The sequence below is a fragment of the Galleria mellonella genome, unplaced genomic scaffold (assembly GCF_026898425.1).
Source record: "Galleria mellonella isolate WM207_F2 unplaced genomic scaffold, CSIRO_AGI_GalMel_v1 utg403, whole genome shotgun sequence".
In the NCBI taxonomy this organism is placed as follows: Eukaryota; Metazoa; Arthropoda; class Insecta; order Lepidoptera; family Pyralidae; genus Galleria; species Galleria mellonella.
The window spans coordinates 571,321-586,944 of NW_026442095.1; the positions used below are offsets into that span (position 1 = coordinate 571,321).

The 15,624-nt window shown below is 36.5% G+C and overlaps 3 protein-coding genes across 4 annotated transcripts in view; 1 reads left to right on the forward strand and 2 right to left on the reverse strand.

Annotated features, from left to right (window-relative positions):
- Window positions 1–206: 206 nt before the first annotated feature.
- Window positions 207–3,487, reverse strand: LOC113520019 (uncharacterized). 2 transcript variants are annotated; one of them, XM_052898210.1, is made up of 5 exons: window positions 3,208–3,487; window positions 2,973–3,124; window positions 2,328–2,574; window positions 1,877–1,970; window positions 207–936 (listed from the first exon to the last, which is right to left on the reverse strand). In XM_052898210.1, exons 2-5 carry the CDS (start codon window positions 3,111–3,113, stop codon window positions 825–827), a joined length of 594 nt encoding a protein of 197 aa, XP_052754170.1. In that variant the 5' UTR covers window positions 3,114–3,124; window positions 3,208–3,487; the 3' UTR covers window positions 207–824. The 2 variants fall into 2 exon arrangements, with proteins under 2 accessions (XP_052754170.1, XP_052754171.1); XM_052898211.1 differs by having other exon boundaries at window positions 2,973–3,487.
- Window positions 3,488–5,143: 1,656 nt separating this feature from the next.
- LOC113518625 (uncharacterized) lies at window positions 5,144–10,458 on the reverse strand. The gene is made up of 5 exons (XM_052898209.1): window positions 10,175–10,458; window positions 9,270–9,447; window positions 7,785–8,005; window positions 6,861–6,991; window positions 5,144–5,532 (listed from the first exon to the last, which is right to left on the reverse strand). Exons 1-5 carry the CDS (start codon window positions 10,313–10,315, stop codon window positions 5,286–5,288), a joined length of 918 nt encoding a protein of 305 aa, XP_052754169.1. The 5' UTR covers window positions 10,316–10,458; the 3' UTR covers window positions 5,144–5,285.
- A 577-nt stretch (window positions 10,459–11,035) lies between these two features.
- The window catches only part of LOC113518626 (uncharacterized), a 156,861-nt gene continuing 152,272 nt past the window's right edge, over window positions 11,036–15,624 (forward strand). The window contains exons 1-5 of the mRNA XM_052898208.1: window positions 11,036–11,279; window positions 12,262–12,433; window positions 12,821–13,041; window positions 13,788–13,918; window positions 14,760–14,943. Coding sequence (XP_052754168.1) covers window positions 11,145–11,279; window positions 12,262–12,433; window positions 12,821–13,041; window positions 13,788–13,918; window positions 14,760–14,940 — 840 coding nt within the window. The 5' untranslated portion in view covers window positions 11,036–11,144 and the 3' untranslated portion in view covers window positions 14,941–14,943. The remainder of the gene's footprint in view (window positions 11,280–12,261; window positions 12,434–12,820; window positions 13,042–13,787; window positions 13,919–14,759; window positions 14,944–15,624) is intronic.

Consider the following 15,624-nt stretch of genomic DNA (forward strand, 5'->3'; position numbering starts at 1 on the left):
GACTATTAAAGACCCGTAGACAGAGGAATCCATCTAGGTGACCTTAGCGTAAACCCTACTTATGGTACTTAAACTACCGTGGTAGCAGCTTTGCTTGCCTATTAATTTTTTAGAAACAGTACAATATTCAAATAATAGCGAAATACAAATAAAAAAAAAAAAAATTATTAATCCATAAAATTTCTTTCTACGCAAATATCATTTATTGGAATCCCGTCTGGTTTAATCTACAAGGGCCCCACATGTACTACTTTATTTTCATTAATAAAAAAAAAATATCATGATAGAAACAAAACATCCTAAAATAGTAGCTTTGTTGTTACCGAATGCACTTTATGCCGTGCCATATATATAAAAAAAAATAGTATCAAAAATAGCATTTCTGTTTTTTTTTTTTTTATTAAAAACAATTAGGATGTTGACTATAAATCTTCTTACTTCTGATCTATCTGAAGATGTTACTTTGAAATACAAAAGTGCAATTTTTATAACACATTTATTTTTATTATTATTTTATTGTTAAAATTCATTTAAGTAAGTACATATTTTGTTTTAATTGTAAAAATAACTAGATCGCTTATAATTGACTCTTAATCACGAGTATTTATTACGTTAAAAATATGTTTAAGTCAATCCAGTTATTTTTAAAATACATTTAAGACAACACTTACTTTCTAGCTAGCTATATAAAATAATTTAAAAAAAATCATAATTGCGTTATAGCAATAAATTCAATAAGTAACAATTATAGAAATTCAGACTAATATCTATTCAGTCTAAAATTTATAAAATTATTTTTAATATTATTTTTCTATGTATTTAAATTAGAAATTATATTCTTCACCGGAACCGTATGTGTATTTTTCTGGTAGTGTATAGTCCCTGACATCGTGGCCGTGAGCCTCGGTCCCTCCATTGCCGTCAGGAGCGCCTTCCCTGAAAATAATATCATTTAATATAAAGTATTGGAAACTAGTACGATACCCTGTCAAGCCGCGGGGAAAGGGATTGTTAGTAATGTAGACTGAGAATCCCATTGCTAGCATTATACCCAACCAGATCGACCTCCTCGCGGTTGCCCCTGGAAACTATTATGATTAATTCCTGATGAATTCATCATGATGGACTAACTGGCCTGTTTTCATTCTCATCTATCACCCTTCACTGGTGCTCCGCCAGCGTATCCCGTTAGCGCAGGCGGGGTTACCATATCATTTTCACCCATCAAAAAAAAAACCCTGTCAAGCCAACTTCAACAGTCTCGCCTGGAAGCCATTGTAGTTAGTTTAAATGTCTGGTGGATTCGCTACGACTGTTTGACCTAACCACATTTTTAATTTATCATCACTCACTGATATTCCGCTAGTCTTTTTATATAATATATATGACGAAAATCCATATAGATCTCGCAGTCAGCACGAGTCTAAGTTTTCTTATTTCCGAAGACGTAAATAAAAGAACAGGTCTTTATTAATAAGAAAGAAAGAATAATAGAATTGCACGTGAAATAATGATACAGACCTGATAATAATCAAATGTATTAACATAACTCTCTTTATCAACTGACGTCAAAAACAAAGAGATTCTCAATTCGATTGTATTGTGTTTTTATATTTGTTACCTCATAACTCCGTCTGTTTTGAATAAATTTGAAAAATTATTTTTTATCTGAAAGGATACATTCACACTTTGATTCTATAGATTTTTTCAAAATCGGCCCAGCAGTTTAGTTTTTAAATCAAATTAACTTGTTTTACCACAATAGAAGTCGATTTATTTTGTGTTTATTTTTTTTAGAATTAGATTTATCGTCAGGTATTTAATTTATTATCGATGAAAATCTTAGATTATTACGAATTATATTAAAATGACTTACTTCAAATCCTCATGTTCTACTTCTGGTCTGCCCTCCTCAAATTGTTCTATTTCTTCGACATCATCTGGACGCCTGCGAGGTTTGCGATTCCGAACTGCAATAAAAACACACACACATAGTCAACTAGAAACGATTATGTAAAAATAGTTTAAAATTAGATCATTATTTTTCACTTTTTAATTGCACATTAATTGTAACGACGTCATATATGTAATACCATTGCTTACCCTAACACGACAACCAGTAGTTACAAACATCTTGAGCTTACACTACAAGGTTTTCTATTAGATCCCCAATAAAAGCATATAATATACGTAATTCAATTTATTATTTCCATACTGGCCAATTATTTCTAATTAATTTAAATGTCAGCCAAATGTCCAATTTAAGAATCGCCTAATGAATTTTAACGGTCTCCTAATAAATTTCGCTGACCGTTCCTCGGGTTCACCTTTCTGTTCATCCCTGTGGCTGTACGCGCCATCTTGTTCCTGTTCATCCCTGTGACTATACGCGCCATCTTGTTCCTTTCCGTCTAATCCGAATGAATCTTGTTTCTCAAACTCGTAATTGTCACCGGCTTTCTTGTGATACGAGTCGAAATGCTGATAACCCTTTTTCCCGCCGCCCGACTTCTTTCTGGAATATCCGATCTCACCGTCACCTTCGTTTTCATATGATTTGTGATAATCTTGTGGCTGTGAATGAAAAATATTATTGAAAGATTGTTAATTGTAAGTAAATTTTAAGTAATAATATTTAATAGGATTATATATTTTACCATATTATTATATTGTTATTATATTTTACCATAGGATTTTCAAATCAATATACATTTTTAATAATCGTATTTTCGGGTAGCAATATTTTATATTGACAATAAAATAAATAAAAAATAAAAAAAAAAAACAAGGGCAAGGTCATGACAAATTAATAATGTGTAACAGAAAGGCAAACTTTCTTTTAAGTAAAACGATCGAAGCATGAAAATAATGTTTCAAATTGTGTAAATATATGAACTATGTATTGTGAAATATTAATTTATTATTAAATATTAGCAAAATATGAGAGAACAAAGCAATAACTATCATCTCACCGCTGCAGCTCTTGTTTCCCTTATGTAGGAGCCAACTGACATTGTATCATCGGCTACCTCTAAATCTTGCAATGTCGTTGCTGGCTTCGCAGCGACCACATGCAACACAGCCAGTACTATCGGCACAAATTTGAGTGCCATTATGAAATTGTCTGAAAGTAAAAAAACTTTAATTAGAAAATTCGGTAAAAAGAAAAACGAATCATAGTCCAACGTAGTCCTTTTGGTTTGTCACCTTACGTTAGCCGAGCAAAAACCGTTGCCTTTTGACGTTGGGTTCCAACTCTACACAATAATTCAAGGCTTGTACTTTATATAACTTTGATTGCAGCCGGCTTGGTCTTTCACAATGGCCAGCAGTCAACTGACACTTGTTAATACTTCTTCGCTCAATTGCCTTCGCTATTTGGTTTCAGCATTTAAGTTCAATTTTTTTGTATCTTATTGCGTCAGTTATATCCGATCTAATTTCCATCAGCTTGTTTCGATAAACCGAATTCGCCGTAAAATAGGTAAATCACATTGACTTTAGATTTTTTATTACAAAATTAAGAATCAAAGATTTACCTTTGATTAAAATTTTATTAAGAGAAAATCTATTATTTGACTGATGTCTATAAATCGAGTAGTGTCGACAAATTAACTGTATTGTTCTAGACTTGAGATGATTTAGAAATATTGACTGTTAGTTTTTTTTTGACAATGAAAATGTTACGCCGATTAACTGGAAAAATTGGTTTGGAAACGATTGCCGAAATGGCATGTTCTGGAGGTCACAATAAAAAGTCGCGGTTGCGGATGCACTACTTAAACAGTAAAGCTATCGGAAGCAAGGTCCGATGGAATATTTTTATGAAAAAATTCATAAAAAAAATATTTCCTCATAGTGTTCCTCATGTTATTGGAATATGTGTTACCTCTCTTTTAAGATGAGCTCAGGAATGCCAAATTTGGAAATCAAATGGGTATCGACCATCATCTCCAGAATCAAATTCTCCAAGATCCTATACCGAGCTGCCCGGTATAGTCGTGATAGTATAGCTTCCACCATGTACATATTTTCTTATCTTTATATCAGTATAAACTGTATATTTTTTTTTTTATTTTTCCATTAGTACAAATATGTGTACATGGCGGACTTAATGCTAAAAGCATTCTCTCCCAGTCAACCATAGGGAAGTGTCAGAATACTCGAATGCAGTACTACTAATTATTGATATACATACATACTAAAATATACATAGTGTATTATTATTATAGTGTATTAATATACATTGTGTGTTATTATTATTTCAATATAAATATTTTATTCGTAATTTTGATCATTAGTTCATTTTATTAATATCTTTGTTCATTTAATAACATGTATTAATTTAATATTACTCAAACACAATACTGTGGTTGGCTCTAAATGTAAGAACAGTTAGACCTAATCCACTAGTGTATTGTATTGAAATGCTTCGCTGTATCTTATGTCGGTAATCTAATCAATAAATAATTGTTTAAATATACAATTTACCACTTTAATATATACATATTTTATTGTAGTAAAATATATAGCGACCGCCTAGTAGATGGGTATATAGGGGAAATTTATAATGCATTTAAAATTAGGTCTATGGGTGCAAGTAAAATTGGTCAAGTGCAAACGCCTCTATTGTAATCAAATAATTTATATGTATGAAAATTCTTGTAGTACTTTGTTCAATTGTATTTATTATACAGTTGTTAGTTACACAAAGACAACTTTTATAGGGAGAGAGACAGAGAGAGATCTGTACGTATAGATGGAATATTGTTATGACGACCAGACGGAGGGAGACTTTGTACAAAAGTAGATTGCTTGGGTACCTCTGTCCCATTCGTGTTTCTACCGTGAAGCAGTGGTGTTTTCATGGCTGTGTTTCGGTTTGAAGGGTGGGATATGGCGTGAATTTACAGGGTACAGAGGAATAACACCCGAGTCCTCAGGAATGGCAACGCATGGGGGGTACCATGGGCGAAACAGTATACTCTGTTATGTTCATGGTACTGCTCATGTCTATAGGCGACGGTTACCACTTTCCATCAGGTGGGCCGTCAGCTTGTTTACCATTCTAAGTTGTATAAAAAAAAAAAAACGAAAACGACGTTCTTGATTTGACTAAATGCTTCGGCAAAGCAAGTATTGTCTAGGCCAATTATAGCTATCACGTTGTATTTGTTTAAATTAAAATACTATTTTAGTTTACGTATAGATATTTATTAGCAGCCATCATTAAGCTGTCAGATTATAATTTTTCTGTTTTTTTTTTAATAATTCATCATCCATTTTCAACTTTTGTCAACTTGCGTGTAAGCTGTATATACTGCGACGAAATGTGCTGGCGCTGATTTCAATTTATGCTTTTTCTCTGTTTTTAGTGTATTGTCTGTAGAAGCAATTGCTGGGTCTTTTCCAGTTGCAAAAGTATAAGTATCAGTAACTTTCTCTTCTTTTATTTCTTTGACCGCTTCTGGGAATGCTTCATAGAACAATTGCCACTCCTTTTTCAGTTGCAGTTCTTCTAGTGATTTTGCCCTGAAATGTTAAGTTCTATTTTTGGTAATACATTCCATAAATTTAAAAAACGTAGAAAGGATGTTTACTTAGAGTTGGTAACGCGTACGTAATACCCCTAGTATTGCAACCGTTCATAGACTACGGTAACCGATTACCATCATGTGGGCTGCGTGCTTGTTTTGCCAGTAGCTTCCACGCTTGGCAGGCCGATTGCCAACTTAGAAAGACAATTATTAATATACACGAGTATGTATTTAATAAAATGTATGTAGGTAGTAGGCGTGTTGAGATACTTAGGAGTAAAGAGTTCATATATTGGCTTTGTGTAAATGAAGTCTTAAGTGCGAACCACAAGTGGAACAACTTAAAGAAACAAACGTGATTTACATATTCTAGGCTGTATCAGCAGATGTTTGTTGTCTGATTTCTCATAAGAGACGATGTCCTAATTTTAGGATCAGGAAGTTAGTGCGATTGTGTAACATTTATTATTATTTTAAACATGTCTCGTTTAGTAAACGAGACATATTTACAAGACGTTTTCAAACTATATGCCCATGACTGATTAGTGCACAATATTAAATGAAACCTAATTATAGTAAAAAGAAAGATGAAAAGAAAGTAAATAGAAATAAAGACATATATTTATTCTAGTAAATTTCGATTTAGGCATTTTTTATGACTCTTCCGCCTACTCGGAACGCAGCAAAGTAGAATGAACCAGAAACTCAGGTGTTACTTCTTTCAAAAAGTTGAATTATATAAATTATGTATACAAAGTATTAAGCAGTATTAAATCATAAAATTTAAGATATAATAAGAACAAATTAATATAATAAATCAGTTGCAGTGACCACAGCACACCAGTCCCTACAAGCAGCACCCTTTTACAAGTATGACGAATGGGGAGGAAAAGGATTGTTAGCAATGGAGTTTGACAGCCCCATTGCTAGCAATATATCTTATTAGGTCGACCTCCACGTGGTTCCCCCTGGAAACCATCGTGGCTAATTCTAGTTGAATTCGTCACGATGGGCTAACTGACCTACTTCAACCTCACCTATCATTCTTTACTGGTGCCCCGCCAGTGTATACCGATAGCGCGGGTGGGGTTACCATTCCATTATCATCATTCCATTTAAAAAAAAAAAGTATGACGGATGAACCAGTCATCATTGCGCTCAACTATATTTTAGAGAAATCAATAACACGGCCCACCATACTACCAAATGTCTAGACATTTTTGTGAGCATGACTTACTCAAGACACTCAACTACATTGTAGCTAAATTGAAATAATACTACATACGACTTACAGATTATCGAGACTAGATATTTCATACTAACACATTATTAGCAGTTACATCAAAACGTATAAGAGGGAAGCCGACATCTTTGCCTCTTTGTATTGCGTTCTTGGAGAGCATGTGGACAATTTCAATACTCTTCGAACTATCTGGTGGGACGACTAGGATTACCTGAGAAACACATATGTATATAATCAGTATACGTCCAATTTGGTAAGGCTTTAGCTATGAGCTAAAATATTCGAAATATAAAATTAGTACCTTTGCCATTTGATACAATGTGCATGTAAGTAACATACGAAAATGTTTTTAATGAACAAATTATGCGCACTATACTAATTTAAACCATACCAATGTCAAATACCTCAAGAGATTGTTATACCATATTATTGTTTTTGTTAATTAGCACGCTGTAATTAGACAGTAATTTTAATATTAAATCTTATCAGTGTAACAATTGCTGGGAGACCAAATAAAGATAAAATAAAAATATACTAAAATCAATCAAATCTCTTTAATTAGAATGGAAGCCAAAGTCAAGATAAATCGAAGAGAGAAAGCATGACTTATATGAAAAACTGGTAAATATAATATCAAATCGATGTCTAAAAACAGTATCTTTTTCACAATTTTCTTTTACCCATCCGCTAAAAGGAGCAGATATACGTATACCTTTTTTTTTTTTAACCTAACCATATAGTGGGAAGGAGAAAGGGATTGTTAGTAATGGAGACTGAGAATGCCATTGCTAGCAATATACCCAACCAGGTCGACCTCCTCGCGGTCCCCCTGGAAACTATCATGGTTAACTCCTGATGAATTCATCATGATGGGCTAACTGGCCCGATTTCATCCTCATCGTTTCATCTTTCACTGGTGCCCCATCATTATAAACTGTTAGCGCAGACGGGTGTATCATTCTATCTTCATCCATTAAAATCATATTGCAGTAATCTATGAATACCTGCAGAATATTATGTACACGGTATTTGTCGTGCAGAGCTGGTGTGCGCAGACAATGTGCCGTGAAGTGCATGAAGTGACGGGAGCGCGAACATTGTACGCAGCGCGCCCACTGCTCCAGCACCGCGGCGTCCCAGGTGCACACCGCTGTGCTCAGCGCTAACCCGCGAATCGTCGACCAGCCACGACGGGTTTCTTGCTGCTCGACCAGCATAGAATGTCCTGCATGCCATTTAAATTTAATTTAACTGCTTAGTACGTTTTTGATAGAAGAAACAGTATAGTTTAACATAGGTTTAACATATTATATTAACCTAATTAGGAGCCCAGTTCCAAAACCATAATTTCTGTACCCTATAAAAACTATAAAAATATAATAAATATTAGTTGATAAACTACAGTTATGTTTTTTTTTACGAATAAATCTCATTTAATTTCATTGTCCACAAACGTAATATTTTTATATGACATAAAACGGAAAATAAGTCGACCGGCTAATCTGATGGGAAATAGCCTTATATGAGCCTTAGACATCGAAGAGTAGCATTATTATTCCTGAGTAAAGAATCGTTTTTCTCCTTTGTACTTTTGTTTACTTTTGTACAATTATTCCTGTCTTTTTTTTTATGCAACTTAGAATGGCAAACAATCTGACGGCTCACCTGATGGAAAGTAGTAACCGTCGCCTATAGACATGAGTCTATAGAACCGTCGCCTATAGGACGAGTACCATGGACATAACAGAGTAGAATGTTTCGCCCATGATACCCCCTATGCGTTGCCATTCCTGAGGACTCAGGTGTTATTCCTCTGTACCCAGTAAATTCACGCCATATCCCACCCTTCAAACCGAAACGCAGCCATGCAAACACAACTGCTTCACGGTTGAAACACGAATGGGATAGAGGCACCCAAGCAATCGACTTTTGTACAATAGATTGCTATAGGGAACGGTCCCGAGATACTTGTATCCACTGACTTTCTATAATGTATTTGAGGTCGTCGCTACATCTAGTGGGTCTCGTTTGACACTGCATTTACTTGTACGGGGTCGTCACTCAAGAACCTTTCTTCCCCATCGGTTGTTGCTTCGATAGGCTCACCACTTACTATATTTTACTGAGCATAATAAAATTTAAATATATTTAGCGAGATTATGTCAAGTGTTACCTACATTCTCCACAACGGTAATAGTTACCTCTGACTACCCCATAAGGTTTTTTTTATGGCTGAAAATGGTGTGGTGACCACGCCTGCGCTGTCGGTATATACGAAGATGAAAAGGCACGTCAGTTAAGTTAGCCTATCGTAACGAATTCAACGATAAATTAATCACGATAATTTCCAGAGGGAACATCGTGGAGGTCGACCTGATAGGGTATATTGATAGCAATGGGGACTAACCCTCTCATTATTAATAATCCTTATGGGGAGGGGCCATAAGGATTTGCAGCCATGAGGATTATTTATAATTATAAACAAATACCTTGTGCAAGTGCTCTAGCAACGTAATCGCAGAGAACAAGGTGCGACGCGCTAGGTGGCGGCACTAGGCCCGGCCATGCGACACGCGCGTGCTCGCGTACGAAGCGCAACACGCGCGGCACGTCTGATGCACGTGCTCGCCGCACGCGCAGTCTCTCTTCATTCTCGGTGCCCTGCACCTGGTTACAGTCACAAATTGAGTAACAAGTACAGAGTCAAAAGGAAATAAATACTAAAAGAACCGTTACTAGGTAAAAAAAAAGCTAGAGCTCGAAGGCCTAACTATGTTTTACTGCTGATATCTGTCGTCTGGTTATGGCACAGAATGGGCTTGTTCCTTGTTCATGGGTGTCGTAACAGAAGATTAAGGGAAATTAATGGCTCAGGAGTGAGCAGCTATGCTCCTCTTAAAATACCACCAAAGTTTAAGTGCGGTTGCCAACTCGCCTGCCAAGCGAGACCACCACTGGCACCCCAATCTCCCCCTTCCCCTATCTATATTCGTCGATATAGTGTTTCGGTTTGAAGGGTGGAATATGGCAGTGAATTTACTGGGTACAGAGGAATAACACCTGAGTCCTCAGGAATGGCAACGCATGGGGTATCGTGGGCGAAACAGTATACTCTGTTATGTTCATGGTACTGCTCATGTCTATAGGCGACGGTTACCACTTTCCATCAAGTGAGCCGTCAGCTTGGCTACCATTCTAGTTCCAAAAAAAAAATTTGTACACACATATTTGTCACGCCTAACAAACATTTCATGCTCTTTTTTTTATAAAATTTCTAGAAATCAATTTTGTTTTTTTTGGATTATCATGTCATAGAGGGTCTCTGAGCGAATTAATTGGACAACTAAAGTAACAGAAGTCAAAACAGATAACTAATTGATCATTTTTAACTTACCACTACGTGTTTGGTGGTCGTATCTGGTTTTGGTGTATCGGCAAAATTTCGTTTAAGTGGATTATTTATGAAACTGAAAAAGTTACAGGACTTGGAGGTCCGTCCAGAGAGGCATTTGAAAAAACTGACGGCAGCGTTCATAGTGGAACACCAGGGAATTATTCAGGTTTCATAACAGATACATATATTTAGGTATTTCTCCGGTTAATCATGGCTGCGGCTTGATATTTTAAATTTATTAAAAAAATCCCAAAATATAATGTGATGACATATTGACGGCAACTTTGACGATTGTAAATTATGTTTGTAATAATTATTTTTTCTTATTTTGAAAGTTAAGTAACTGGCCATTTTAATTTGAGTATTAATTTTGTAAACAGTTTTGTAGTACTAAAGACTTAAAAGATTTATACATACCAGAGAGAGACTTTGTACAAAAGTCGTTTGCTTGGACACCTCTATCCCATTCGTGTTTCTACCGTGAAGCAGTTGTGTTTGCATAGCTGTGTTTCGGTTTGAAAGGTGGGATATGGCAGTACATTTATAGGGTACAGAGAAATAACACCTGAGTCCTCAGGAATGACAACGCATGGGGAGTATCATGGGCGAAACAGTATACTCTGTTGTGCCTGTCCATGGTACTGCTCATGTCTATAGGCGACGGTTATCAATTTCTTTCAGGTGGGCGTCAGCTTGTATAGCAATCTAAGTTGCATAAAAAAATAGAAAATTTGTATTATTATTGTTATTTTTTAGAAAGACAAAATTGAAATTTCTAAGAAACTATTATACTAATGATTTTTTTTTGATATAATGTGAAAGAAGTAATACCAATGTCATAAGTCACTTTGACATCATAAATAGTAATATAACTCAATTAAATAAGAAAAAAATCCTAGTGAAAGAATATAAAAATTATAATTAGTAAATTTCGAGTAAGCATGACGTGATTTCCAAAGAATACGGCACTATGAATTGCCTGAAAATCATAAAGTGTGGTGCTCTTTTATCCAATATCTCCCACTGTAATGTCAATAACCAGATGAGGTTCTACAGAAACCCCTCAATTTGTAATATCTGTCTATATCCACAAGGCAAAAAACCAGTTCGTATTTTAAAGTTACAGCTTTAACTTAATGATACGTCTCAGTTATAGACATTTATCATGGTGTATGCCAAAGACTGGCTGTGTTGTCTCGGCATAGAATAGGTCACTTCTTCCTTTTCCGTGGATGTGGCGACTAAGGGAGGGCGAGAAATGGGCAGCAGCGTCTCTCTTAAAACATCTCTAAAGCCTAACTGCGGTTACCAATCCACCTGCCAAGCATGGCAACTACTGGCACAAGGGGAGGCTTATATTCAGTAGTGAACAATAAAGGTTTATATGACGATGATGCTAAAGATTGTAGCTGGACAGTACTTTGTATATCTTTTTTTTTATACAACTTAGAACGGCAAATAAGCTGACGGTCCACCTGATGGAAAGTTATAACCGTCGCCTATAGACATGAGCAGTACCATGGACATAACAGAGTATACTGTTTCGCCCATGATACCCCCCATGCGTTGCCATTCCTGAGGACTCGGGTGTTATTCCTCTGTACCTAGTAAATTCACGCCATATCCCACCCTTCAAACCAAAACACAGCCATGCAAACACAACTGCTTCACGGTTGAAACACGAATGAGACAGAGATACACAAGCAATCGACTTTTGTACAAAGTCTTCCTCTGGTAATTCTTCTATCTGTTATTATGCCAAGTCCTATGTTCATAAATCAAGAAGACAAGTAACCACAAGTTTTTTTAGGAATTGATTATAAAGTCTTTATTAACAAGTTAAAGGTGCTCGTATTACTTATAGTTCAATCTGTTAGGGATTCCAATACATAATTCTCAGCCCAGTTCTCCAAAATTTCAAATTCCTATTTGTTGGATCATGCAAAAAATAAAGCCGTCATTCGATAGGTTTTCGTGTATAATGAAGATGATTTAGAAACTCTAAGGCGATACGAGTAGCAGATAGTAGTAGCAAGCTGTGAACTAAGCCCTTAGATTGTGAAATAATCAGAATATTTTTCTTCTAGTGTTTTGACATCCGCAACGTGACAATAGATCGTGGCAATAAATGCCACATCAAACACATACGGTCATTCCTCTATCAGCACTACTGGCCGCGAGAGCCCAGTGTCATTGGTCTGTGGATGTCGCTCAACTCCCCCTATTTGGCTGTACTCACTGAGAGATATTCTAGTTCAGGTATACAGATTTTTAAATGATTAAAAACCGGAATTGATATAATCAAAACCGCAAAAGTCGTCTGCTTGGATAATTCTTTCTTATTCGATGTTTTTCCTACTAACAACTGTCCTTGTATGTAATTATATAGCTGTTTCAGTTTATAAATCTACTATTCAAACATTTATAATGTGGAAGTCAGCGAGTATAAAGGCTTAATATGATAATTCCCAGGAATAATGATGCATTATCTCTCGTGATCATCATAGAGTTCGCTCTGAGCATTAACTTGTTTCCCATTGCAACAAAGTACACAGGCTATAAGTCCATCACATAATATTTACCATAGAACAAAATTAACCTACTGCTTCTTTCAGAAATTAAAAAAATGTTCAAATTATTGTTTAGGTGATCGATTGCTGGCTTACGAGCACTTGGCTAGAACGAACGAGAAAAAGCTAGTAGGCGTAACTGTCGCCAACCAGGTGTTTCCGTGGGCCGCTGACGAGCTCGAGGAGTGGGCACATTACACCATTTCCAAGCCTGAAAGGCACCGAATGTATTTCTGTGCGCACTGCTACAGAAGCCCTAACTTATTTAAGAAGTATAATGTCAGTTATATATACGATGTAAGATTTTCTTTTATCTTTCTTAGAGTATTGGATAAGAAGTCAGCTAACGTTTAATTGAGAATAAATTTATAATTTAATTGATTTATAATCACAAAATTTAACATTATAGCTACCTGTTTCAGTATCCACTATAAAAGTGGAAAACAAATATACGACTTGTCTGATTGTAAGTACTGTACTTCTAGATGCGTGTAATAACAGAAAATTCCACATTTATCTGACCCATAGCAAGATCCTTATCAGAGGAAGACTTTGTACAAAACTTTGCTTTGTACAAAGTCTTCCTTGGGTATCTCTGTTCCATTCGTGTTTATACCGTGAAGTAGTTGTATTTCCATGGCTGTGTTTCGGTTTGAAGGGTGGGATATGGCGTGAATTTACAGGGTACAGAGGAATAACACTTAAGTCCTCAGGAATGGCAACGCATGGGCGGTATCATGGGCGAAACAGTATACTCTGTTATGTCAATGGCATTGCTCATGTCTATAGGCGACGGTTACCACGTTCCATCAGGTGGGCCATCAGCTTGTTTGCCAATCTAAGTTGTATAAAAGAAACCTCACTGCCAGCACTATAATTTGTAAGGTGGCCCTTTTCCCTCCCCTTTTCTGTTCCCTCCTGTTCTCTCTGGGAACTGCTGTGTTTAATTGTTGATGAATTTGTCACAATGGGTTAACTAAACTGTTTTAAAATACCCAATTTAGATTCGACCTATTTTAAATTAATCAGGATTTTAAAACCAGGTGGAAGTTCTTGGCACAGCTGCGGAGGTGACGGGCCAGGGAGTAGGGACCTTGTTGCTGAAAACCGCTCTCGAACATGCCAAAGAGCTGCGTCATCCTCTAGTTCAAGTCGTTTCTCTCAATCAATATACGTAAGATCTTATTTGGGTTTTAGTCTATAATATAAATGCTCATAGAAAACAGTAACGCAATAGAATACATCTAAGAATATAAAGTCAGAAAACTAAACTAAAAAGACTTTAAATGTACCTATCAACAACATTTCAACTATTATCCGTCCACTGCTGGACATAGGCCTCCTCCATAGACTGCCATAGGGAACGATCCTGAGCCACCTGCATCTATTGACTCTCTGCAATGCCTTTGAGGTCATCACTCCATCTAGTGGGGGATCGTTCTACACTGCGTATACCCGTACGGGGTTGACATTCAATAAACTCTTCCTGTTTACCATAAGAGTCATAAGAGATGACTAAGAGAATTTATGGTCGAGGAATGGGCAGCAACGTCCTTCTTAAAACATCTGTAAAAGCCTAACTGCGGTTACCAACCCGCCTGCTAAGCGTGGCAAATACTGGCAAAACCCCTCAATGGTGCAACACCATAGATATCATAAAACATATTGTGGTACCAGAGGGAGACTTTGTACAAAAGTCGATTGCTTGGATACCTCTGTCCCATTAGTGTTTCAACCGTGAAGCAGTTGTGTTTGCATGGCTGTGTTTCGGTTTGAAGGGTGGGATATGGCGTGAATTTACAGGGTAATAACACCTGAGTCCTCAGGAATGGCAACTCATGGGGGGTATCATGGGCGAAACAGTATACTCTGTTATGTCCATTGTACTGCTCATGTCTATAGGCGACAGTTACCGTTTTCCATCAGGTGGGTCATCAGCTTGTTTGCCATTCTAAATTGTATAAAAAAAAAAACCTTTTTCTGATACGGACAAGTAACTTAAGAATTTGTTCTAGATCAAGAATCTGCGAAAAGTGCGGCATGAAACGCGAATGGACAATGGATTACACAGAATTCGTCGACGATGCCGGTCGACGTGTCTTCTTCCCTCGCCGTCCGCACCACACCGTGGCTGTATACGTCAAATACAACGACCCTAAGATTGGCGGGATACTTCCTTGCAAGCCTCCTTTTTAGATGGTTTGATATTTTACATGATGGAAATAGTCTAGTCTTAATATAGAATTATTTTACTAGGTACTGTTCATGTCTATAGGCGACAGCAGGCTGGCTGCTCGCTTCGCCCGCTGAGTATGAGCGTAGGCGCTTACCGCATCATCAGGCTCGCGCTAGCCTCGCAGCCGCTCATGACTAAAGATCACGAATTGTTTCCGAAACTAGTTGAACTTTCTTGATCTAATTATACGTAAGTTAAACCGAACTTTTAACAATAATATTCCTTTATGTGGGCCAACCATTGTTTGACATTTTAAGTCACATGCAAATACTAAAATATTAGAAATGCACAGTGAAGTAACTAAAAAAGTAAATTATCGTCATCATTCACTGTATACTGGTAAAAATTGATCTCCCCTATTGCCTGCTATTAATTGTGGTCCTCAAACATCAACGAAATCATCAAGTCATCGGTCTAATTGGGCATTCTACACTAAATTCGAAATGGGGTTACCACACGAAATGCATTCTTCTCCATCCATTGTTGGTCTCTCGTGGTACCTATGCTCTAGTTGGGGATTCTACACTAAAGAGACGGGGTTACCACACCAAAGGCATTTTTCTCCATCCATTGTTGGCCCCTCATGGTATATAATCGGCCATGAAATGCGTATCACATTTCATTCTTGGTAATATCCCTTATAA